Below are 27,008 nucleotides of genomic sequence, written 5' to 3'. Positions count from 1 at the left end.
AGCCTGCACACACACGTCTATGCACGAGCTTCAGGCAGTGGTAAACTCTACGAAGAAATCACCCCCACCATCATTATTACCATAACTGCATTGGTCTGCTGGGGCAGCCGCAACAAACCGCCACCGCCACAGCCTGGGGCGGGGGGGGGGGGGGGGGGGGGGGGGCTGAAACAACAAGGATTTATTTGTTCACGGCTCTGTAGGCAGGAAGTCCAGGATGGAGATGGCAGCAGGGCGGGTTTCTTCTGAGGCCTCTCCCCTGGGCTCGCAGATGGCCACCTTCTCCCTGTGTCCTCACACTGTTCTCTGTGTGCATGCGTCCCTGGTGTCTCAGTGTGTCCAAATTTCTTCTTACAAGACTCCAGTCAGACTGGGTTTTGTCCTGCTCCAGTGCACTCATTTTACCTTAATCCCCTCTCAGCAAATCAGACTATATGGGGAGGTGCTGGGCATTAGGGACATGACTTCCGGGGGACACATCTGGGCCCATCACAGTACTATACACCTACCACCACCACCTTTCCTGGCCACCACTTCTCACCTGGACCACAGAAGTCACCCTCATGTAGTCTCTGCTTTGGCTCTCACCAGCCACCTGAATCCACTCTCAGAACAATCTTTAAAAAAAATTTTTTTTTAATTTTATTTATTTTGACAGAGAGAGAGATAGGGAGAGCAGGAACACAAGCAGGGGGAGTGGCAGGCAGAGGGGAGAATCAGGCTTCCCGCTGAGCAGGGAGCCCGATGCAGGACTCGATCCCAGGACCCTGAGATCATGACCTAAGCTGAAGGCAGGCACTTAACTGATCGAGCCACCCAGGTGCCCCCAGAACAATCTTTTAAAAAATGAAAATCATAGTATGTAATTCCCCTGCCTAGAAGCTTCCCACTGCACTAATAATGTCTGTGAGGTTCTATCTAATCTGGACCTGCCAACCTCTCTGACTTGGTCTCACACCCTGGTCTACAGCCGCCCACCTTGCCACTCCACCCTCCTGTGCTGGTCTCCCACACACTAAACCCTTGCCCCTTCAGAGGACCTTTATATTTACTCCCCAGTTCTTCACATGGTTGGCTCCTTCGAATCTTAAAGATCTTAACTCAAAAATGACCTCCAGAGAAACTTTCCCCGACCAGAGGTCTACACAGTTTTATCCCACCTCACTACACCCTCATTTGCTAATACATCATCCTCCTCTATCTTCCTAATAGCATTTTATAACACTGTCCTGTTTTATTTACTTGATAGCACTTATTACTATCTGAAATCTGTTTACTTGTATATTGTCTGTTTCTTCACTCTAAAATGTAAGCCCCAGGGGGCTCAGTCAGTGAAGCAGCCAACTCTTGATTTCGGTTGAGTTCATGATCTCAGGGTTGTGGGATTGAGCTCCCTTCCCCCTCCCCCACTCTCTCTCTAAAAAAATAAAATAAAATAAAATAAAATGTAAGCTCCATGCGGACCGAGGCCCTTCACTGCTACATTCCAACACTTAAAAGGAACTCACACATAATAGGGGCTCAGTATACATCTGTTGAGTAATACATGAATTTGTAGAACACTTTGCAGTTTGAGAAACGCCTTTCAATTAAAAAGAACTTTCATATGTATTCACTCATTTAATTCTCACGTCAATCCATTTTATAGTCCCTATTTTAAAAATAAGGAAACTAGGACTTGGAGAAGGCATTGGACTCACCCTCTAGGAACATAACTAGTATATGGAGCAAAACTGGAAGTTAGTTCCACTCTCTGACTCCTGAGATTCTGTCGCTCAGGACTCTTTGCAATAACATCTTCTTAGGACAAATCATGGTGGTTAATGTGATTTGAGGTGAAAACAGTGGCAGAGAAAAAGACCCGGATGCGAAACAGAACAAACATGGCTTCTGCATATTTCTCATGGATGTTTTGGTTATAACAAGAGTTTAATAAATGCTTACTAGATTCATTAACTAAAACATTTTCCATTGTTGTGAAAGGTCTAAATAATTCCAAGTTCTACATTGCCAAATGGCTGCTCACTGTCCAAACAAAACCAACAAAAAACTCACTGTCCTGGAGTTTTCAAGAAATAACACTGAAACATTTGGCAAACACAACAGTAATCCTTGTTATGAGTAAGATCAATCAATGAATGCTAAAATCAGTGGGCAAAGTTTGAGGAGAAAGGATATTTTGCATCGTCTTGCAGTATCTCCCCCAAGATATTTACTAGTTACAAAGGGAAAAATAGTAACTTTATAGTGGGGAACCTTGATAGTGGGAAAACTTAAACAAGTGAACAAGGTTAACATCACCAGTAGTGAAACCTAAGCACATCAAGTACCCCCTGACATGATGCTCTGAGAATACTCCTCTGGTATTCCTGCCCAAAATGCCTTACCTCAATGTGTGCATGAGAACACATCAGACGAGCCCAACCTGAAGGGCGTTCTCCAAAATCACTGAGCAGGGCTTTTCAAAAGTATCAAGGTCACAAAAGAGAAACACTGGGGAACTGTCACAGGTTGGAGGCCTGAAGACCCTTGACAACTAAATGCAACCAGGATTCTGGGTTGCCTCCTGGAGAGGTCATGGGAAAGCCGGTGAAAGTCCCAGATCTTCACTTCGGTAATTGTGGGACGTCTAGTAAGGACGTGAACATTAGGAGAAGGTGGGCAAAGGATACACAGGAATGCTCGGCACTATTTATTGTGTTTCTGTAACTCTAAAATTAATTTCAAAATAAAATGTTTTTAGAAACACTGAGAAGTTTTAAAATAACTTTGATTTAAAATTTTTGAAATAAAAAGTTTATTTTAAAATAATTTATGACTTTTTCTCTATGATCAAAGAATGGAGAGTTCTGGTTCATCAGATATATTTAAAGACTTACCAGTTTTACACCTCAGAGATATTAGCCATTTGCAATATAAGTTTTCTCAGATAGTCGTTCATCTCTTGATTTTTTTTTTTTTGAAGGTATTTTTGCTTGAAATTTTTGGGATGTGGCTGAGTGGATCAGTCTTTTTACTTTAGGATTTTGTTGTGAGTCATTTTCCCCATTTCAAATTCATAAAGAAATCCACCTGTATATATTTTTAAAGATTTGTTTGTTTATTTAAGAGAGAGCGCACAAACGGGAGGAGCAGAGGAAAATAGAATCTCAAGCAGACTCTGCGGTGAGCACTGAGAGCAAAACCCAATGTGAGGCTTGATCTCACGACCCTGAGATCACAACCTGAGATGAAACCAAGAGTCTGACGCTTAACTGACTTCTTCCCTGTTTCATAAGTGAACTCTCCATATGCACTTGGGAATATTTCTGGGTTTTCTGTTCTATTTCATTTTCTTTTATGCCACATTCTTTTCAGTGTAAAGGATCTGTAATGTTTTACTATCAAATAAAGCTAAACTCACCTCCTTTCTCTTCTTTATCAGCAATTTCCTGGCTATTCTTGCTTATTTATTTTTCATATGAGCATGACATTCACTTGTGTAGCTCCAGAAAAGACCTACTGGTATTTTAACTGTGGCTATGTTGTATTTGTAAGTTGATTTAGGATTACTTGACATCTTTATGAGTTCAAGTCTTCCTGTCCAAAAAACATGGTACATCTTTCCATTTGTTCAAGTCTATTTCTGTATCTTTCAGGTTTTCCTAAGCTAGCATTTGTAATTTTTTTGTTATATTTATGTCTATAAATTTTAGCTTGTAGATGGGTCTTATCTTCCATTATATATCACCTGACAGGTCATTGTATAGTTGTAGGCTCTTGATTTCTGTCTATTAGTTTTATTTCCTACTACTCTATCAGACTTTTTTTTTCTGAGATAATTTGGGTCTCTTGGGTTTTCTAGAGATTTCATGATTTCATATCTGCAAATAGGGACAGTTTTCCTTCTCTCGTCTTTAATTTTTTTAAAGATTTTATTTATTTATTTGACAGAGAGACACAGTGAGAGAGGGAACACAAACAGGGGGAGTAGGAGAGCGAGAAGCAGGCTTCCCACGGAGCAAGGAGCCCGATGCGGGGCTCGATCCCAGGACCCTGGGATCATGACCTGAGCCGAAGGCAGACACTTAAAGACTGAGCCACCCAGGCGCCCCTCATCTCTCTTTTCTACCTTTTACCATGTCATGTCCAATATTTATGCCTCCATTATGACTTACCTAATTGTGTTAGCTAAAACCTCTAATACTAAATTGGGGGTTCCTGAGTGGCTCAGTCAGTCAAACGTCCCACTCTTGATCTCAGCTCAAGTCTTGACCTCAGGGTTTTGAGTTCAAACCTCATGTTGGGCTCCATGCTGAGCATGGAGCCTACTTTAAAAACAAAAATAAAAACTAAATAATAATGGCAAATATGGATATTCTCGTTTTGTTCCTGACTTTAACAGAAATGTTGATTGTCCTTCCTCATTAAGAAAGAAACTGGATTTTAGGCTGAGATACACATATTTCATGTGAAGATATACATATTTCCAGATCTACTTTACTGAGTGTGATGGTTAATTTTATGTGTCAGTTTGATTGGGCTTCAGGGATGCCCATATAGCTGGTAAAATATCATTTCAGGGTGTGTCTGTGAGGCAGTCCAGAAGAGATTAGCATTTGAATGGTAGACTGAGTAAAGAAGATTGCCCTCACCAATGTAGGTGGGCATCATCTAATCTGATGGGGGCCTGAGTCGGAAAAAAAGGCAGATTTGCTGTCTTTGCTTGAACAATCTCCATCTTCTCCTGCCCTTGGACATCGGTGCTCCTGCTTCTCGGGCTTTTGGACTCAAACTTATACCATCAGCTCCCCTGGTTCTCGGGCTTTCAGACTCAGACTGAATTACATCAATGGCTCTCCTCGTTCTCCAGCTTACACCCAGTAGTCATGGGACTTCTTGGTCTCCATAATTATGTGAGCCAATCCCTATAATAAATCACGTTCCCCCCTCTATATAGATACAGATGCAGATACGGATGTAGGTATAGATGATACAGACGTATCCAGCGGCTTCTGTTTCTCTGCACAACCCCAACACATTGAGTCTTTAAAATTATGAATGTGTGTTGAATTCTGTCGAATGCCTCTTAAGTGTCCATAAAGATGATCCTATGATATTTCCTCTAGGGTTTATTAATATAATTAAATATATTAATTCACTTCCCAACATAGTACTGTTCTTCCACTCCTGGAATAAATCCCATTTTGCTTTAATCTGATCTTGCATTTTGTTGCTGGCATTTCACTTATAATCTTTATATAGATATTCATAAGTAAGATTGTTCTGGAGGATATTTTTAGTTAAGTTGTTGTTATCTGTATTATACTTATCTCAGAAAAAGAATTTGGAAGTTTTCATTCTTTTCTTATTTTCTAGAAGAACTTGGTACAAAAGTTTTTTCCGGGTTTGATAGAATTCTCCTATGAAAGTATCTGGATGGAAGCCTTTTGGTGAGAGAGCTCTTTGAAAACTTCCCTATCCATTCTATGGAATTTAGTATGTTTCGATTTTCTATCTTTTTTTTAAATTTAATTTTATTTTATTATGTTATGTTAGTCACCATCATTAGTTTTTTATGTAACGTTATCAATTTTCTATCTTTACTGGGATCCAGTTTTTGTTCATTTGTTTTGCTTTATTTTTTGTCAATTAACTTTTTTAAAGGGTATAATTCGGTGGTTTTTAGTAAATTCACAATAGTAAGCAGCCACTACCACTACCTAATCGTAGAAGAGTTCCGTCACCCCAGAAAGGATCCCGGACCTGTCAGTCCCTTCTCGTTCCCCTCCCCTCACCTCCTCGGGATCACTAACTACTGCCCCTCTCTATGGATTTGCCTACTATGGACATTTCCTAGAAGTGTCATACCACACATGGCCTTCTGTGTCTGGCATCTTCCACTTGGCATAATATCTCCCAGGCTTACCCACCTTGTAGCACATGTCAGTTCTTCATTCCCCTTTGTGGCTGAAGAATATTCCAGTGTATGGATACACCACATTTTGTTTATCCATTCATCAGTGGATGGACACTTGAGTTTCTCCTTTTTGGCTATTCGGAATAATGCTGCTATGAACATTCATGTGCAAGTTTTTGTGTGAACATAATTTTTCATTTCTCTTGGGCATATGCCTAGGAATGAAATTTCTAGGTCATATGGTAACTCTGTATTTTAACTTCTCAAGGAACTACAAAAATGTTTCTGAAAGTGGCTGCACCATTTCACATTCCCACCAGCAGCATATGAGGGCTCTAATTTCTCCACATCTTCACTAACATTCACTATTTTACATTAAAAAAAATTATAGCCACCCTAGTGGATCTGAAAAATTATAGCCACCCTAGCATTTCTTTATGGTTTTGATGTGTATTCCTTTAACAACTAATGATGTTTGGTATATTTTCATGTGCATATTGGCCATTAAATATGTTCTTTGGAGAAAGGTCTATTCAAATACTTTATCCACTTTTTAATTGAGTTATTTGTATTTTTATTGAGTTGTAAGAGCTCTTTGTATATTCTGGATGCTGACATATGATTTGCAAATATTTTCTCCCCCTCCTGTGACTGACTTTTTATTTTCTTTAAGGTAAAAAACAAGTTTTTAATTTTGATTTAGTCCAATGTATCTATTTTTTTTCCTTCGGTTACTTATGCTTTAGGTGTCATATCTAAGAAACCACTGACTAATCTTTGGTCACAAAGACCTACACCTATGTTTTCTTCTAGAGTTTTATAGTTTTAGGTCCTAGCGTAGGTCTCTCATCTACTTTGAGATAATTTTTGTATATGGTATGTGGCAGGTGACCAATTTCATTTATTTGCATGGGAATATCCAGCTGTCCTAGCACCATTTGGTGAAAATATTATTCTTTCTCCATTGAATTGACTTGCCAACTTTGTTGATCAATTGACCATAAATGTAAAGGTTTACTTCCAAACTCAACTTTGTTCCATTGAAGTACATGCGTAAACCTCATATCACAGAGTCTTGATTACTAAAGTTTTGTTTATTTTTTTAAGTTTTTTTAAAAAAGACTTTATTTATTTATTTGACAGAGAGAGATAGCAAGAGAGGGAACACAGGCACGGGGGAGCTGGAGGTGGAGAAGCACGCTCCCCGCTAAGCAGGGAGCCCGACATGGGGCTCAATCCCAGGAGCCCAAGATCATGACCTGAGCCGAAGGCAAACACTTAACCAAATGAGCCACCCAGGTGCCCCAGCTATAGCTTTGTTTAAATATTGAAATTGGGAAGTGTGAGTTCGACTTTGCTCTTCCTTTTTGAGATTGTTTGTGGCTGTTCTAGGTGCCTTGCAATTCCATATAAATTTTAGGATCAGCTTGTCGATTATTGAAAAAAAATTAAAAGGCAGCTGGGATTTTGATAGGGATTATGTTGAATAAGCTGGTCGATTTGGGAAATATTGCCAGCTTAACGATAGTAAGTGTTCGAATCCAGGTGTACAATTATATTTGTACAAATTATATTCTACTAGAAAATTGCCCTTTACAGCTAGATTTTCAAATGTGCTTATATAGACTTGTACAAACTATTCTCATGATATGTTTAGATTTCCTGTTTTGATTGTCATTTCACCCCAGTCATTGGTGCCTTTTTGTGTTTTCTCCAAAAAAAAAAAAAAAAGCCAGTGAATTTCTTTTTTTAACCTTTCATAAAGAACCAGCCTTTCATTTTATTTATTAGTTCCTACTGTTTCCGTTTCCCAGCGCCGTTATGCTTTTATCTTCACCAATCCCTCCCTTCTGCTTTCTCTCAGCTTATTCTTTTTCCCTAGCTTTCTGAACTGAATATTCTATTCATTTTCTTATGCTGTTATTTTGCTTGATATAGGCATTCATGAGTTTTGATTTGGTTGTATCTCATGGATTCTAATGCCATTTCCATTTTCATATCTCATTTCCATTATAGTTACTTTCCAGAAGTTTTCAATTTCATTGTCCTAAAACTTTTTTTTTAAGATTTTATTTATTTATTCATGAGAGACAGAGAGAGAGAGGCAGAGGGAGAAGCAGGCTCCCAAGGAGCAGGGAGCCCGATGCGGGACTTGATCCCAGGACCCTGGGATCATGACCCAAGCCAAAGGCAGATGCTTAACCATCTGAGCCACCCAGGCACCCTCATTGTCCTAAAACTTTAAGAGTTGTTATAGACTTTAAAAATTTTTTCCAGATTGAGCTCCAGATTTGGATGTGGATGAGATTTCCCAAGAAAGGGTATAAAGTGAAAAGAGGGATGGGGATGAACCTCCAGGGGACATTAATAAGTCATCCAGAGGTATAGTGTCCCCAAAAGGAGCTGAGAAGGAAGAACTGGAGATGTTGGATGAAAACAGAAGGTGAACTCAGGGAAGACAAGGGAAGAGACAACTGGTGGCCTCAGGAGACAACAGTGTGAATGGGAATGGGGATGGAGGTAGAAGTCAAATTACAAATTGCACATGAAGAATGAACAGAGTGAAGGTTCTCAATAAAAGCAAACTCTTTTTCTTTTTCTTTTTTTAAAGATTTTATTTATTTATTTGACAGAGAGGGACACAACAAGAGAGGGAACACAAGCAGGGGGAGTGGGAGAGGGAGAAGCAGGCTTCCTGCGGAGCAGGGAGCCCAATGTGGGGCTCGATCCCAGGATCCCAGGATCGTGACCTGAGCTGAAGGCAGACACTTAACAACTGAGCCACCCAGGTGCCCCGCAAACTCTTTTTCTTATCAAGATTCTTAACTGTGAAGAGAAAGACAGTGATAGGGCATTAGCTGGGGGGTTTACTGGGTAGAAGTTTTTTTGTTTTATATGAAAGACATGTATGTAGTGGGATATTTTGCAATGACAATGAAAGCCTTTCCATCCAATTCATGGTACCCTCTCCCCCCAAACCAAGGTGGCTAGCGCATTCCATGTTCGCTGCTTCAGGGAGAGGAGAACTCGGCACAATACAGAGATCAGGGTGAATGCCGAGGAAAGCTGACTTACTCGTGAATGTGTGGCTAGGCGCTCATACCATCCATGCCTGCCCCTCTGCAGACTTCCCTGTTTCTGCTTTGCGTTAGGCTGTGGGTTCAGGAGAGCCAATGGGTCTCCTTAGGTTGGAGAGCTCTCGGTGCTCTAAGAGCCGCAGTCCTGCCGCTCTTCTGCATGCAGTCTGGGACTATCTGGGTGATGTGGCAGCTCTGTGAGGCCACCACACACACGCACTCTGTTAGCCAAATTTTCCCCAACCTCTAATTAAGATTCCTTTGAGCAGAGCATGGGAATTCCTCTTACCCCATATCCTTGTTTGTACCTGCTACTGAAAGAATTTGTGTCACCAGGTGGCGCCTGGGTGGCTCAGTTGTTAAGCGTTTGCCTTCAGCTCAGGTCATGATCCCAGCCAGGGTCCTGGGATCGAGCCCTGCATCGGGCTCCCTGCTCAGCGGGAAGCCTGCTTCTCCCTCTCCCACTCCCCCTGCTTGTGTTCTCTCTGTCAAATGAATTTTAAAAATCTTAAAAAAAAAAAAAGAATTTGTGTCACTGAAGCTTGTTGGAAGTCCCTGTTCAAGTCTTTGCTCATTTCTCTCTTTATGGGGTTTTTTTTAGAAGGTCCCAGGTGATTCTAGTATATGCCCTCAGAACTGGAAACCATTGCTCTAGTCTACATGCCAATCTATCCACCATCCTATAGCTACAGTTTTCTTTCTAAAAGCCCAAATCTGTTACTTCTCTGCACTTAAGGATTTCTAAAGCCCACATAACAAAACCCAGGCTCCGTAGGGCACAAACAAGACCATTTGCTGAATGGCCCCAACCCACCTTTACACATTCATTTCTAATAACTCCACAAATGAGTAACATACACTCTGCTAACACTATTGGCACTGACTATAGACAAAAGACGATGTTGTGCACATTAAAGAATCCAAACATTAAATACATTTTGTCTTCAATACGTTTTTAACTTAGGAGAGGCAAGAAAAATAAGCTCTTAGTGAAAAACAAAAACAATTTTAGAGTTGGGTGAGCAAAGGAAAGATGGCCAAAATGAGCTGTCAGTGAAAGGCTGGAAACTATTACAAAATGCACCGGTAGTTTTCAGGAAAAAAAGTAGACACTTGAGTATCACCTCTCAGTAATTCAGAAAATGAAACAGAAGAAGGCTATGGGTTAGGAGCTGGTGTAGCTACCATGCCTTTAAATTAACCAGAAGCCGACTTGAATTACAGCACTTGCAGCCTGGCTTCTGGCCTGGTTTCATCACTGCATTATGCAGTGACACTTCTAAACACTTGTTTCGGAGTCCCTCAAAGACACAAATAATGAATTCCCATGCTCCTGGGGACCCTGCTAACGTAACCAAATCTCCCTTTCACAGCCACTCGAATAGCATCCAGAACAGTCCCGTCTTTCTCACCTCCCCCAGGGAAAGAACAGATTTAGACATCTGGCCATACTGTCTCTATAGATGAGATGGATGAAGTTTCTGCCGCTCCCTCTGTGTAGAATTTGTAGAACACTGAATTCCATGGCCACAATTGTGGCCACAGTGGTCAGGACGGAGTCACTTGCACTGTGTATGACACAGAACCCTTGGTTACTAACCCCTACTGCCCTCCTCACTTCCCCCAAGGAGATCTGGGGCAATTTCAAACAACTCCCAGACTTTTTTATGCAACCACAAATATATCTGATCTCCATAGCCTCTGATTCGTAGGGTAGGCCGTAAAAGGAGACATTTTTCACGTCATGCTTGACAGGAGTAGTAAACAATGATGGCTCTTCCTCTAGTCATCATCAGCCCTCTTCAACCAGCTACAACCTAGGACATAGCTTGCTAAGATATTTAGGGGTCCCAAACCCTTCCTTGGGTTCCTGTGGAGAAAACTCAATAATGCTACTCTGTGAGGATAATGGCCACCACTACAACAAACGTCAACACCCCGTGGCTTACTACACTTATGAAGGTGGCTTCTGTCAGATCCAAAATGGGTTTTCCTGATCGAAGAATGGCTTTGCTCCAAATAATCATTCAGGGACACAGCTCCTTCCATCTTGTGGTTCCATCAATTTCAACACACGGTTTCCAACATCACTCGGCTTGTATGTGTCCAGCCAGAAGGGGAGAAAACATGGAGGACCACATGGGAGGTTTTTAAGGATCAGGTCTAAAAGTGGCACACTTCACTGCCACCTCCATTCCACTGGCCAAAACGCTACGTAAACCATACTTCCCAGCCTCCCTCTATCTTCAAAGGAGTGTGGGAATTATAGTTTAGCTATGTGCTCAGGAAGAGAGGTAATAAAATTAGACTACCCGATCTCTACCACAGTCAACCACCGTGGCATGAATCACTAGCACTACCAGGGACGAGGAGAATTAGTAGCACTATTGGCCTAGATATTGGGTTGAAATGGCCTAATATGAGGCTTATACAACCTCATCAGGATTTGGGGGTAACTGTACCAGATAGGGAGCAATCTGTAGTCCTTGTGAGAGTTCCTTAACATGCAGGTTGTGGTGCTTTGTACCATTTGACCTGCTTCCCTAGGCACAGCTGTTTTAACCAGAGATGGTGACTTAGCCAAATATGATATCTCTCCACAGACCTACAACAGAAAGCCCTATGACACTATCATTAGCACTCTGCTCCATCATTATTGTATTTTACCATATTTTATTTCCTATGTTAAGGGGAACAGGTTGAGGCTGCAGGAATATGAACCAGGAAGCCACAGAGGGTACACACCCAGAGGCCCCAGGAAGTACACCCCCTGAGACCACCAATCCTCAGCTGACTATATGGCTGGCTCCTGATGTTTATGGCCATACACCAAAATTCGTACTTGATCTAGACAATACGATAAACACAACAGACAGATATCTATAATCCAGAGTCAAGCAAGTCAGCCTCCCAAGCTATTAAATACAGAAAAGGTCCTCTTTATCACACAGCAAATGAAGTGTCTTAACAGGGTAGTCCGAATCCAAGAGTTATTTGTCTGTCACGTGCTATCCTATTAATCAACTCCCATTTATAAAGCCCGGGGTATGGTTTACTGAGCTTTCTGATGCCCTCCAATACACTAAAGCTTAGTGCATTTATGCACTTAGACTAAGAATAAACTGGAAAGCTACATCCATTCTGGACTCCTGAATGCTACTGAGAAGTCATTAAAATGAACTTCATCACGGGCTTGATCCCAACCCAAGGGAACAGTACCATACAATGAAAGTATGCAACCATTTGAGTAAAAAAGGGGGGGGGGTAAGAAAATGATATATATGTATGCATAGAATATTTCTGGAGTGATTCCTAGAAATTAGTACTTTAGTTGCTAGTACTTCGGAGGGGTCCTGGATGGCTGGTGGAAGGGAGTTAGATAGACTTTTATCTGTACTTTGTTCTCTCCGAGTTTTTAACCATATAAATATATTATCTATGTAAAAAATGTTTTTTTAAAGATTTATTTATTTTGAGAGAGAGAGAGAGAGAATGAGCAAGGGGGGCTGGGGGCGGGGACAGAGGGAGAACTTCCTGCTGAGCGCAGAGCCCCAGGTTGGGCTCCATCCCAGGACGCTGAGATCAGGACCTGAGCCAAAATTAAGAGTTAGCCACTCAATCGACTGAGCCACCCAAACACCCCTAAAAAATGTACTTTTAATTTTAATCCCCTTTACTGATTACTCCCTTCATATCCTGTCACCAAGATCCACTATTCTCCCTTGCATCTTTCTTCCCGCTTACCATCTTTGACCAGCTCCCCTTCCTGTGACAGTGAGAGTGAGTTTCTGAGTCTGTTCAGGCTGCTCTAACAAAATACCATAAACTGAGCGCTTATAAATGACTAATATTTATTTCTTTTAGTTCTGAAGGCTGGGAAGTCCAAGGTCCTGGTGCAGGCAGATTCGGTGTGGTGAGAATGCGCTCCCTAGATAGCGTCTTTTTGCCAGAACCTCACTTGGCAGAGGAACAGGCTAGCTCCCAGGTCTCTTTTCTTAGGGTGTTAATCCCACCAACAAAGGCTCTGCTTTTATGACCTAAGCACCTCTCAAAGGCCCCACCTCCTAATACTATCACAGTGGGGGTTAGGATTTCAACACATGAAACTGTGGGGGGGGGGGTACAAGGATTCAGACCATAGCAGTTTCTTATTCACCCCACCCCACCACACCCCACCATTCGACTATCAGAACCTAATTATGTAGATTGAGACACCCTATCTCCCAACAAGAAAAAAAATCTTCTTCTTCAGGAAAAGGTAAGAGAAAAGAATTTGGGCTTACAGGATTTATTTTCTGGCATTCTGAGAAAGGGCTACAGTCTTTGTACAATTCCACATTAATACCTTTAGCCCTGACATAACAGTAGCATCATATTATAAGCAACCCAAATGGCCAAAATTAGGAGATATGTTAAATTATGGTATAGTGATACATCGCAAGGTGTTCACCTTGCAGCTATTAACAATGATGACATAAACTTATGTCATTCAAGTACAAAATATCTGAATATAAAGCAAACATCTTTTTTTTTAAGCCAGGACATTTTTTTTAAAAGATTTTTTTATATTATTTTAGAAAGAGAGAGAGTGAGAAAAAGCACGAGAGGGGAGACGGTCAGAGGGAGAAGCAGACTCCCCATTGAGCAGGGAGCCCGATGTGGGACTCGATCCTGAGACTCCAGGATCACGACCTGAGCCGAAGGCAGTCGCTTAACCAACTGAGCCACCCAGGCACCCTAAAGCAAACATCTTAAACACTAAAGAACTTGCAAAAATACCCAAGAGCCCTCTCTGAAAAAACAACAACAACAACAACAACAACAACAACAAAAACTGACAAGATGAGAATCCAGATGGCAGATACAAATCAAAGAATACCTGAATGGAGGGGAAATGGTGGTCAGCAGTAATTTCATTCAAATATAGACAAAATATACTTTAAAATTTTGTTAATACTAAACAAAGTATGAGTATTCTACCTTAGTGTAAAAATAATAATATAACTGAGATACATGGGGGGACTGAGAGAGGGAAAAAAATGGAAGGAATTTTAAAAGTGCTAATGTCGGCATCCTCCACAGGAGGGAGTCAACTGACACTTTTTACACACAGTATGGGACGCCTGGATGGCACAGTCGGGTGAACATCTGACTCTTGATTTGGCTCAGGTCATGATCTCAGGGTCATGAGGTCCAGCCCAGAGTCGGGTTCCGCGATCAGTGAGGAATCTGCTTGTCCCTCTCCCTCTGCCCCTACCTCCCCATTTCTCTCTCTAAATTAAAAAATAAAAAATAAATTTAAAGAAAGAACACACACAGTGACTACAATCTCTTAATGTTTTCCTCATTATCTTCTCTGAATTTAAAATAATGTCTCTCATGACCAGGAAACACTTGAGAGTCCATAATTTCTTTAAATTTATTTTTTTCTTTTGTTAATTCAAGTAAAATTAAATTAATACTTTTTATTTTTTTTAAAGTAGTATGATCTTACTTTTATAGGCTAATCTCTTCCTTCGTGCATTTAATAAATGTATGTATACTGGGCACCTACTATGCACCAAACACAGTCTTAGGTCCTGAAATATAGCAGTGAGCAAAACAGACAGAAGGTCCTGCCCTCAGGGAGATTATATTCTAGATTTTTTTCTTGCATATGTTTTCTTTTTCCTTTCTTCCTATTCCTTCTCCTTCCTTTCTTATCAACTCCCCACCCTTCTAACCATGTATCTTATTACACATGAGTAAAAAGACATCTAGAACTACACTTGTCTAACATTAACAACTGTTCTTTCAGGAGGTAGGATTTGGGATGATTTTTTAAACTTTAAGTGATTACTTAATCACAGTTCGTCAAAAGGGCCATTATAAGCAAACCAATTTTTTTAAAGATTTATTTATTTAGAGAGAGAGAGACCACTTGTGCTGGTGAGCTGGGGGAGGGGCAGAGGGAGAGGGAGATAAGCAGACACCCTGCTGAGCAGGGACACCCCCCGCCCCCACACACACACTCAGGGCTTAATCCCAGGACCCTGAGATCACAACCCGAGCCGAAATCAAGAGTCGGACACTCAACACACTCGACCAACTAAGCCACCCAGGTCCCCATAAGCAAACCCAATTTTTTACAAAGCAACTGGTAAGTGAGATGGTGAAAAGACAAGGTATAAACCACTCTTGAAAAAATATTTATTTTTATGAGTAATTGTGAAATATTACAGAAAAAGTAGAGAAAAAATATAATGGCCATATATCCAATACTGAGATTTAACCAATGCTAACCTTTTGCCACATTTGCTTCAGATATTTTCCCTAAGAATAAAACATGACAGAAAACAGCTAAAGTCCCACTCTCCATCCCTTCCCCTTGTGTCTTCAGATGCCACCACTATTCTGAGGATAATATTTATCATTCCCATGCATGTCATTGTACTCATAAACAAGAGACACTATTATTTTATAGGTTTAAGACTTACATATATTGTATTAGAACGTTTGCTTCCTTCTGTAATTTTTTAACTCAACATTGTTCTTAAAATTTATCCAAGTTATAATCTAGTCTAGTTCATCATACATCTCACTCATATGTGTGAACTATGAATAAATGGACCCCAGTTTTTACAATTAATTCCCTATCAAGGGGTCTATGGGTCCAACAATTCCATTCCTCTTTTACACTGTTTTTCCATCACATAAATACAAACCCATTGACCTGTACAGTTTTTCAAAAGCTCTTTTGAGTCTCAAGCTTTCTCAGGTAATAATTGTTTAGGGAAACTGCCCATGCAATCTCTCCATATTGCTCACCCTTTTTACTACCTGATTAAATGTATTGTGAAATGTTGTTATTAACTTATCTTCAAACATAGTATTAAATCTGAAGAGGTAGAAATAATATTTATGGTACCTCCAGTCTTCTTTGGAAGAGTGATCCCTAATCCATCACAAAGAGATTCTTATTACCTACTTCTTACTGAATTTTAGACAAGACCTAATACACTCAAAGTTCCTGCCAACTGCTTAAGAAACTCAAGACTCCTTATCAGTGTAAAAAATGAACAGTGGGTGTTGTGTGCCTCAGAGACTCATGTTGAGTTGAGATGGAAGCACTGGAAAAGAGACTCACTGCATTAGCAGGAGGACACCTGGGACAGCTGGGCTACAAAAAATTTGCTCAAAGACTAAGAAAACAACAAGAAAATATTAGGAAAAATCTCCTATAGTGGAAGCAAGAATAAAGTAAACACAGAATAGTCTAGAATACCAATGACGTCACTGTGCAAAGGCACTGAAACATAGCAAGGGCACAGATGGGTGTAGTTGGGGAAAGGGGGATGACCAGCACTTTTATTCCAGGATTGGATCCTACATCATCTTGGCGCACCAAATTCTTGAGGATGAATCCATTCTGGAATTGATTAGAATGGAGTGTTAAAAACATATATAACTTGATCTGACCTTATATACTTTTCAAAAACTCTTACATATTTTTCCATTTGCTACTCTTAACACTCCTGTGGTTTAAGTGATGCAGGTATAAGGAAAATGAATAAAAAGAGGGTGACACATAAAAATCCAATCATAGTAATCAAAACAGTATGGTACTGGCACAAAAACAAACACATACATCAGTAGAACAGGATAGAGAGGCAAGAATATGCGATGGAGAAAAGACAGTCTTTTCAATAAATTGCATTGGGAAAACTAGATAGCTACATGCAAAAAAAGATGAAACTGAACCACTTTCTTACACCACATTTAAGAAAACCCCCTCAAAATGGATTAAATCTAAATGTAAAATCTGAAACCATAAAACTCCCAGAAGAAAACAGAGGCAGTAATCTCTTGGACATTGCCCTTAGCAACATTTTTGTAGATATATCTCCTCTGGCAAGGGAAACAAAAGCAAAAATAAACTATTGGAACTGTGCCAAAATAAAAATCTTTTTCACAGTGAAGAAAACCATCAACAAAAACAGAAAGGCAGCCTAGCGAATGACAGAAGATATTTGCAACTGACATATCCAATAAGGGGTTAATATCCAAAATATATAAAGAATGTATACAATGGAAAACCAAAAAAACCCCAGGTAATCTGATTAAAATGGGCAGAGGACCTAACTAGGCATTTTTTCCTGAAGACATACAGATGGCCAACAGGCACATGAAAAGGTGCTCAGGGAAATGCAAATCAAAACCACAATGAACTACCACCCCACACCAATCAGAATGGCTAGTCTCAAAAAGACAAAAAAGGACAAGTGTTGGCAAAAAAGGAGAGAAAAGGGAACCCTCAGGCAGTGTTGGTAGGAATGTAAATTGGTGCAACCACTATAGAAAACAGTAAGAGACCCTCAAAAAATTAAAAATAAAAATACCATATGTTCCAGCAGTTTCACTACTGGGTATTTACCCAAAGAAATCAAAATACTAAATCAAAAAGATATCTGCACCCCCATGTTTACTACAGCATTTTTTACAAGAGCCAAGATATGGAAGCAACCCAAGTATCCATCAATAGATGAATGGATAGAGAAGATGGGATCACACACACACACACACACACACACACACACACACACACACACACACACACACAGGAACATTTCTTAGCCATAAAAAAAAATGAAATCTTGCCATTTGCAACAACATGGATAGACCTAGAAGATATTATCTAAGTGAGATGAGTCAGACAGAGAAAGACAAATACCATATGATTTCACTTATATATTGAATCTAAAAAGCAAAGCAAATGAACAAACAAACAAAAACCAAACAGGCTCTTAAATACAGAGAACAAACTGGTGGTTGCCAGAAAGGAGGTGGGGGGGAGGGTGGATACAACAGGTGAAGGAGATTAAGGGGTACAAACTTCTAGTTATAAAATAAATAACAAATGAAAAGAACAGCATAGGGAATTAGTAATAAAGTAAAAAAAAATCAAAGATAGAGCCAGCAACTGACTCCACCAACTTCTAGTATACTTTTATTCTGTTAGAGTCAAAGATGAAAGAACATATATTAAAAAAACTAGACTGGTTTGTGATTCAGATTTGAGTGACATTCAAATTAAATTTATCAGCTTCATGGAAAAATTAACTCACTTCTTTACTTTAGAGACATTCCTTGTGGAATGTTGTTTTTTTCTTTTTTACCATACTAGCTTTATTCAGGCCAACTTAAATTTATTCTATTAAAACTACTCTGATGATTTTTGTTTGTTTCCAAAAGTCAAATCCATATTCATTTTTTTAAGATTTTATTTATTTATTTGACAGAGAGACACAGTGAGAGAGGGAACACAAGCAGGGGGAATGGGAGAGGGAGAAGCAGGCTTCCTGCTGAGCAAGGATCCCGATGCAGGGCTCAATCCCAGCACCCTGGGATCATGGCCTGAGCCGTAGGCAGACGCCTAACCACCTGAGCCACCCAGGCGCCCTCAAAAGTCAAATCCATATTCAAATGGTGTGTAATTTAACCATTTTTTTTAAATTTCTGAACACCAGAAAGTAAAACCAGTCAAAAGACAGGTGGCATACATTTCACACACTATGGCTAAGATCTTTAATATATAAAAAGATAAACAATTCAATAAAAAATGGGAAAGGCCATGAACTGCCAGTTCAAACAAAAGGAAATATAAATCACTTTTATTTTTTTTTTTAAGATTTTATTTATTTGACAGAGAAAGACACAGCAAGAGAGGGAACACAAGCAGGGGAAGTGGGGGAGGGAGAAGCAGGCTTCCTGCAGAGCAGGGAGCCCGATGTGGGGCTTGATCCCAGGACCCTGGGATCATGACCTGAGCTGAAGGCAGACGCTTAATGACTGAGCCACCCAGGCATCCCCATAAATCATTTTTAGATATACAGAAACATGTCCATAATTAGAGAAATGAAATTAACACTGAGCTTCTATTTTTCAGGTATCACATTAGCAAAAATTCTAAAGTTTGATAATTAACTTCCTTTGAGAGAGAGCAGGAAAATAGGCACGCTCATAAAAGGAAATGAGAGCATACATTGTCAATATAGCAACCTCTAGCAAAAATATTCATGCACTTTGATATACGTAGAATTTATCCTAAAGAAAAATTCTTACTTTTGAAAATAAGATGCAGAGTAAGATATTCTCAGCAACATGGACTAGCATAACAAGAGCCTGAAAACAACCTAAATACCCATTGAGAGGAGATTAAGTAAGTATATTATGTTTCATCCATACAATGAAATGAGGAAACTCTTATGTACTAATAAAGAATAATCACAAAATTATGATAAGTGAAAAAAAGCAAAGTACAGAATAATTTAGTTTCTCACCACTTATGTAAAAACATACACACACATCCTATAACTCAACATCAAAAAAAACAAAAACAAAAGCAAACAATACAATTTAAAAATGGGCAAAGGGCTTAAACAGACATTTCTCCACAGAAGATGTACACATACAAAATGCTCAACAACATTATTCACTAGGCAAATGCAAATCAAAACCACAACAGGGGGACGCCTGGATGGCTCAGTCGTTGAGCATCTGCCTTTGGCTCAGGTCATGATTCCAGGGTTGTGGGATCGAGCCCCACATCGGGCTCCCTGCTCAGCTGGAACCTGCTTCTTCCTCTCCCACTCCCCCTGCTTGTGTTCCCTCTCTCGATGTCTCTCTGTCTCTCTCTCTCAAATAAATAAATAAAAATCTTAAAAAAAAAAAAAACCCACAACAGGATACCACTTTACACCCATTACAATAAAGATGGAAAACAGAAAATGACAAGTGTTGGCAAGGACATGGAGAAATTGGAATCCTTGTGCTTTGCTGGTAGAAAGGTAAAGTGATGCAGTTCCCGTGGAAAACAGTATGGTGGTCTCTTCGAAATTAAACATAGAATGACTATATGATCTACCAATTCTACTGCTGGGTAGACATCCGAAAAACTGAAAGCAGGAACCTGAACAAATATCTGTTCACCAATGTTCATAGCAATATTGTTCAAAAAGCCAAAAGGCAGTAACAACCCAAATGTCCACGAACAGAGGGATGGATAAACAAAATGTGGTATATATGTACAGTAGAGTATTACGCAACCTTAAGAAGGAATGAAATTCTGACTCATGTCACAACATGGATGAACCTTAAAGACATTATGCTAAAAGAAATAAGCCAGACACAAAAGGGCAAATGTTGTATGACTTCACTTATATGAGGTACGTAGAACAGTTAAACTCATAGAGACAGGAAGCAAAATAGTGGTTACCAGGAGTGAGGGAGAGGAGGAATGGGGAGTTATTGTTTAAAAGGTACAGAGTTGGGGCACCTGGGTGGTTCAGTTGGTTGGCTGCCTGGGTCTTGGTTTCAGCTCAGGTCATGGTCTTGGGGTGGTGGGATCGAGCCCTGCATCGGGCTCCATGCTCGGCACAGAGTCTGCTTGTCCCTCTCCCTCTGCTCCTCCCAACCACTCACACTCTCTCTCAAATAAATGAATAAAATCTTCAGAAAAAAAAGTTAAAGGGTACAGAGTTTTGGTTTAGGAACATGAAAAAGTTCTGGAGATGGAGAGCAGTAATGTAAATGTACTAAAGTCACTAAACTATACACTTAAAAATGGTTAAAATGTTAAATTTTATGTTATATATACTTAACACAATAAAACACACACACACTCGTATTTGCACGGACTTTCTCTGGAAAAAACCTGTAACAACTCTTGCCTTTAAAAAGAGGAGCTGGAGAGGGCACTTGGGTGCCTGAGTCAGTAAGTGTCCGGCTCTTGGTTTCCGCTCAGGTCATGATCTCAAGGTCCTGAAAGGGAGCCCCCACGTCAGGCTCCACGCTCAGCATGGGGTCTGTTTGTCCCTATCCCTCTGCCCTTCCCCCTGCTTGTGCGCATGCTCTCTCTTAACGCTTTCTCAAATAAATAAATAAATAAAATCTTAGGAAAGGAAAAGGACTGGATAGCCAGGAGTTAGAGGTGAAAAGATCACTACTTTTTGTACCTTTCGGATCTTACCCCACGTCTATATATTATCTATTCAAAAACTTGATTTTCAATCAGTCTTTTGATTGAAATCTCAACACAGAGCAGGAAAATGTACGTAAGTCAACAGGTATTATGTTCCAGGTTTTACATGAGACAAATTAAAATGCCCCCAATTACTGTGATTTTTTAAAAACCTGCCTCGATGTTTTTCAAGGTGCCAACTTTCAAAAACTATTTAACAAGGAGAATGAACCACTTCAAAACTTAAAAGATCAAAACAGAATGCACAGAAATATGTAAAAAATTCTTATGAGAAGTTTGTTATGTATAATTACTAATCCAGAGTAAACAGAAGAAAAACAACTCTAAATTGTTGACTTTAAGATTATAAAGTATACTACTACTAATAATACCTAATTTGTTCTAAGTTTTAAATCCCAAGCTAATTTGTTCTGAGCTAATATTGTTCTAAGAGCTTTAAAAATGTCCACTGACAACAGTGGTTCTCATATTTTTGGGTTTTAGAACTCCTTTTGCATTCTTAAAAATGGTAAGAAATCCTCAGAAAGCTTTTCCTTATGTGAGTTGTATTTATCTATATTTGCCATAAAAGAAATTAAACCTCAAAAAATTTTAAAATATTCACTTAGAAATCTTTTTAAAATACTTTAAATTTTTCTTTCAGAAATAACAAATAAATCCATTACAAGTGTAGGTCAATAACATAATTTTATGAAAAATAACTATATTTTCCACAAGAACAAATTTAATTAGAAGAATGGCACCATTTTACATGTTTGCAAATCTCTGTAATGTCTGGCTTAACAGAAGACAGCTGGATTCTCCTATCTGGTTTGGCAACCAATCTGTTGCAATATCACACATCATGTAACTTTTCAAAAACTCCAATATATACTTGTGAAAAAATGAGAATGAAAATAGCAAATACTGCCTTAGATTTATTGTAAAAAATAGTTTTGACTTCTCAGACCCCTGAAAGGAGGTGAAGGCGAAAAGTAAGTTACTTAGAGAGCCAGGAGTGGAGCCCAGGGGGTCTGATTCTGGACCCCGGCGGGGGGGGTGCCCCTCGGAGCCAGGAGGAGAGCAGCAAGGAACCCTTTCATGATGTTTTACGTAGTGGTACAGTTTCAAATTCAATCTTTCAATTCGTGCAAAGCAGAGGTTGGGAGAAGGGAGAGTAACAGCCACAAAATTGATCTGTAAAGGGGCCCAGGTCTGTCCTACAAGGAAAATGGCATCTTACCTACAGGGTAGGGGAGACACAGCCAAACGTGCTGGAAGCCCCTCTAGGAACAGCTCTCTCCTGCCCAAACCAAGCCATTATCTATGTCTCTGGACTCCCACTCCATCCAACGCTTCTCTACACCACTTGAATTCTGCCTTCAATTCTTTTTTTTTTTCCAGTTTTCTTGAGAAAAAAATCAACATATATCGATTGCTGTGTAAGTTTAAGGTATACAGCATGATGGTTTGATTTATGTAGGTTGGGAGATGATGACCACAAGAGGTTCAACTAACATTCATCTGCTTATACAGACACAATTAAAAAATAAGTAAGGGGGAAAAAGGGTCTCCTTGTGATGAGAACTCTTAGGATTTACTTTCCTTGCAGCTTCCCTATAAACCATACAGCGGCGTTAGGTGTACTCATCCTGTTGTACATTACATCCCTAGTACTCACCTTGTAACTAGACGTTTGCATCTTTTAACCAGCTCCCTCCAATTCCCCCTCCCCATCCTCCACGCCCAGTAACCACAAGTCCCATTTCTTCTTCTGAGTTTGTTTTTTTTGATGGTTTGTATTTAGATTCCACATACATGTGAAATCATAGGTTGTTTGTCTTTCTCTGACTTATTTCACTTAGCATATCCCTCAGGATTCAACCATGTTGTCACAAACGGCAGGATTTCCTCATTTTTATGGCTGAATAATATGTGTATGTGTGTGTGTGTGTGTGTGTGTGTGTGTGTGTGTACACCACAACTTCCTTATCCATTCATCTGTCAATGAACAATTGGGTTGTTTCTATGTCTTATTTTTTTTCAATTAAATGTTTTTCAATTAATTAAAATGTTTAAAAAGAAGAGTAATAAAGAGCCTAGTTCTATCAGATACTAAAACACATTTTAAATTTACAGCAATTAGGGGCACCTGTGTGGCTCAGTTGGTTGAGCGTCTGCCTTTGGCTCAGGTCATGATCTCAAGGTCCTGGGATCAGCCTCACATGCTCAAGGAGGGCATCTGCTTCTCCTTCTCCCTCTCCCTGCTGCTCCCCCTGCTTGTGCTCTCTCTCTCTCTCTCTCAAATAAATAATAAAATCTTTAAAAAAATAAATTTACAGCAATTAGTATTGGACTGACCTAGCAGAAGATTGAAAAGTAAAGTGATAGATCAGAATACATAGCCCAAATTAGATTCAACTATAGAAAATGCAGTATATTATAAAGTAGGTGTAACAATTCATGATGTAAATAAAATAAACTGTTTAGCAATTTGGAGGGGGAAAAGGTCTATATTTTGACCTTCACTTTTAATCACACGCCAAAATAAATTCTAGCTAGATTAACTGTTTCTACAAGAGTGGGCAGAGGCTGGGAAAGGCAGGACCAGATCTCATTCATCACTGCGCTCCCGGGGGCTCGTCCGGGGCTGCTGGGCAGCTGCCCAAACACAGGGAACTACCTCGAGCTCCGACTCTGCTGCTAGCCCCTTGTGCCCTCTTGGGCAAGTCACTTTGCTCCTCCGTCCCATAAAGCGTGCACAGTAATGACCCCAGCTGCACGAGAACACCCATTACGAGCTTCAGAGTACTATACAAATTAACAGAAGGAATGAAGACTAGGAAGCTACATCCATCCCTGTTGCTATGATTCGAATATGCGTAGCATTAATATTTTAGAAAAATAATGCCAATTTTCTTTGTAATCTTCTTTACTTAATAAAGTAGACAATTTAGGTTGTAAAAATATACACTTTCCCTTGGGGTCTCAGGAAAATTTTTAAAATTTTGAATGGGAAAAAGATGCATCCCATAAGCATGTCTATTTTTCCTGAATTAGCACTTTTACCCAAAAAAGACCTGGCATCAGTGCTCTAAGAGAGCTGGGAGGTTTTCTTTTCACTGCTTCTTTCATGGGGCCCAAAGGCAGGAGACAGGTCCAGGAGGTCCGCGAAGGGTGAGGAGGGGTGGGGGAAGGGGGGAGCGGGGCAAGGCAGAAGACTTAGAATTTTAAAACCCTGAAATGACCTTGAGCAAGCTATTTACCTTTTCTTCGTTTCCAGAAACTGGAGATGCCAACTCTTACCATACAAATAAAAAGACTAAGATGAGGTCATACACACGAGCGCCCTGCACCCAATTACAGGTCTTTTGTCGGCCAGCAAGCCTTGAGTAAATGCTGGCTTCTCTTCTCTGCTGCCCTTCTCTCTCATAAGCTCTCCTGGTCCTCCTCCCACTTTCCCTGGCCTCTCTCACAGTCCCTCTCTTCCCTGCCCCCAGGAGAGCTCTGCAGCTTCAGTGAGGGGTCTGAGGCAAAGGCCATCCAGGGATTTGGTCGCGCATGTCAAATGCTCCCCACCCCATCCCAAACCCTATCACGGCCACCAAATCCCCTCCGCCCGGTCATTTTCGTCCTCAGGTACTCGCACTCCACGGTCGCTCTCTCAGCCCGCACCAGTGCCTGAGCACCTGGAGCCCCGCACGTGACCCGCACACTTCCTTGGCAATAGCTGAGCCAGGGCTTACAAAGGGCCGAAGACAGTGATGGTTCTGGAACGTAATTCTCAACCTTATCCCCTGCTGTAAGGCCCATAAACACAGACGAGGTATAAAACTCAGCTTTATAAGGTGCTACTATAAAGTAATCAACTGGACTGCACCTCTCAGTCTCCTCTCCTGCAATCATACCTTGTGCCTCCAGGTGTAAGAAACTAAACAACATGTATAGTGACAATATGTCGCAAATAAAAGAAAATTGTATACTGTTCCTCCAGTTTAAAGCACTTAGGCCCTTGACCAGTCCTGGAAGTGAGGGCACCAAACTGTCCCTCTCCAGTTCCACTCCGTCTCTTCCCACAGCCCTGCTGGCCTCTGTGTACTAGGCTCTGAGTTTTGAGACTGTAATCCCACCAAATGTTCCTCATTCAGCTCGCTGCTCTTCTGGAAGAACCGTTTCATGGCTGCTCCGTGGATCCCACAACTTCTGTTCTTCTCCTGGATCATCTCCCTCTGCCTTTTTTTTTTCTTTCTGGTCTCGAACTATTCCATCCCCTTTACTCCATTCCTGATCTACCAGTATTCATGTCTCTCTCTCATCCTTTATGTTCTTTTATTTGGGTTCATTTTGTTATTTCACTTGGGGAGTGCATCATCATTTAAGCATAATTAATCTTTCTAATTCATGGCTTGATAATACATATTTATTTTATCTTAATTTTTAAAGATTTATTTATTTATTTGAGAGAAAGAGAGCACAAGTGGGAGGGGCAGAGGAAGAAGGAGAGAATCTCAAGCAGACTCCACACTAAGCACAGAGCCCAGCACGGAGCTCAGTCTCACAACCCTGAGATCACAGCCTGAGCTGAAACCAAGAGTCTGAGGTTTAACCAACTGCACCATCCAGGTGCCCTATACTCATTTTAAAAAGAAATTCTGCTCATTCACTCAACAATTATTTACTGAGCACCAACTAAGTCTCTAGCACTAATGCTCCAGCAGAGTTCACCTCCCTCACAGAACGTACAGTCTACAGGTTGAAATGGCCAATGTGGATATCCTTTTCACCAGACTATAAAGAGTAAGAAACAGTATTGATTTGAAGCAATCATAGGAAAATAAAAAATTTAAATAGCATAATAAGGGGCACCTGGGTGGCTCAGTCGGTTAAGAGTCCAACTCTTGGTTTCAGCTCAGGTCATGATCTCGTGGGTCGAGGGATCAAGCCCCACGTTGGGCACCACATTCAGCAGGGAGTCTGCTTGAACATTCTCTCCCTCTGCCCCTCCCCCTACTCACATGCCCCCACACACTCTCTCTCTCAAATAAATAGATATATAGCATAATAAATCCAAGGACTGAAAAACAGACAAGAGCCCTCTTCTACCGTAAGAGTTGTATCAGTAATTTAGAATTAGAACAAAGAAAACATTGCCAAACCTCACATCCACTGTATTATTCGCCTCATGGTCAAACACTTCAAAAGCCTCCTTGATTTTTTTGTGATATTCTGCTACGGCTATCTCTGCAAAAGACAAAGTAAATAAAAAGTGTTTTACTTTACCTTTGAATTCAAAACAAAAATTTCAACCACTAAGCTAGAAGTTCTCAGTGAGGAAGAGCATGTAGAACTCTTTCCTAATCTTAGCATCATGTAGCATGTTCATCTTCGTCTAGAGATAGCAAGGAATGGACAGACTCTCGTTTCCTGAGGCACGAAACACACATAACACAGTACCAGAGGTGCACTACTCTTGAGTACACAGTGCCATGGATTTCGTGTGTATGTAGTCATGAGGCCACCACGCAGATCAAGGTATAGAATGCTTCCAACACAGCCTATCTTTTGTCACAAGTAGTCTGGGCAGAGTCCCAGCCCAAGAGGCAGAAGGAGTCCAGCTCTACGGATAGAGTGTGGCTCACTGGTGTGCCTGCCTGTGCACTTCAGGAGGGCTGAAGTTGGGGAGTGGGAAGCATGCAAAAGCAACACAAGACACTCTCTCAAAGGGCTTTCAAACTAGTTTTGAGACTAAGACTTACTTATAAGAAACGATTAAAAAGTCATTTATTCAATAAACATTTATTGAGTCTCTGCTAGGTGCTAGACACTATTCTAACTGCTAACATTATAAGAGGGAAAAAAACAGACAAAAATGCCTACCTCCACAGAGCTGTTTTTATTGAGGGAGATATATAAGCTTCTACATATTTGGTAAAAAATACACTGTTAAGTCAAATGGTGCTGGAAAAAATAAAGCAGGTAAGGGACACAGAGTGCTGGGCGGGCGGGGTCTTGAGAAAGGAGTGGGGTGGTGGTT

The 27,008-nt window shown here is 40.4% G+C and overlaps 1 protein-coding gene across 5 annotated transcripts in view; it reads right to left on the bottom strand.

The window, feature by feature from the left end:
• EFCAB2 (EF-hand calcium binding domain 2) overlaps positions 1-27,008 on the bottom strand; it is a 115,401-nt gene that overhangs the window by 30,373 nt on the left and 58,020 nt on the right. For all 5 annotated transcript variants that reach the window (XR_003523131.2, XM_027612209.2, XM_027612211.2 and 2 more), the window contains one exon: positions 26,131-26,215. Coding sequence is in view for 4 of the 5 variants with exons in the window: in XM_027612209.2 (XP_027468010.1) it covers positions 26,131-26,215 (85 nt within the window). In the remaining variant the exon portion in view is untranslated. The remainder of the gene's footprint in view (positions 1-26,130; positions 26,216-27,008) is intronic.

This window comes from Zalophus californianus, chromosome 10 (assembly GCF_009762305.2).
Source record: "Zalophus californianus isolate mZalCal1 chromosome 10, mZalCal1.pri.v2, whole genome shotgun sequence".
NCBI lineage: Eukaryota > Metazoa > Chordata > Mammalia > Carnivora > Otariidae > Zalophus > Zalophus californianus.
Note: the sequence above shows the minus strand (reverse complement) of the source record. Positions and strands in the feature narration are given on the sequence as shown.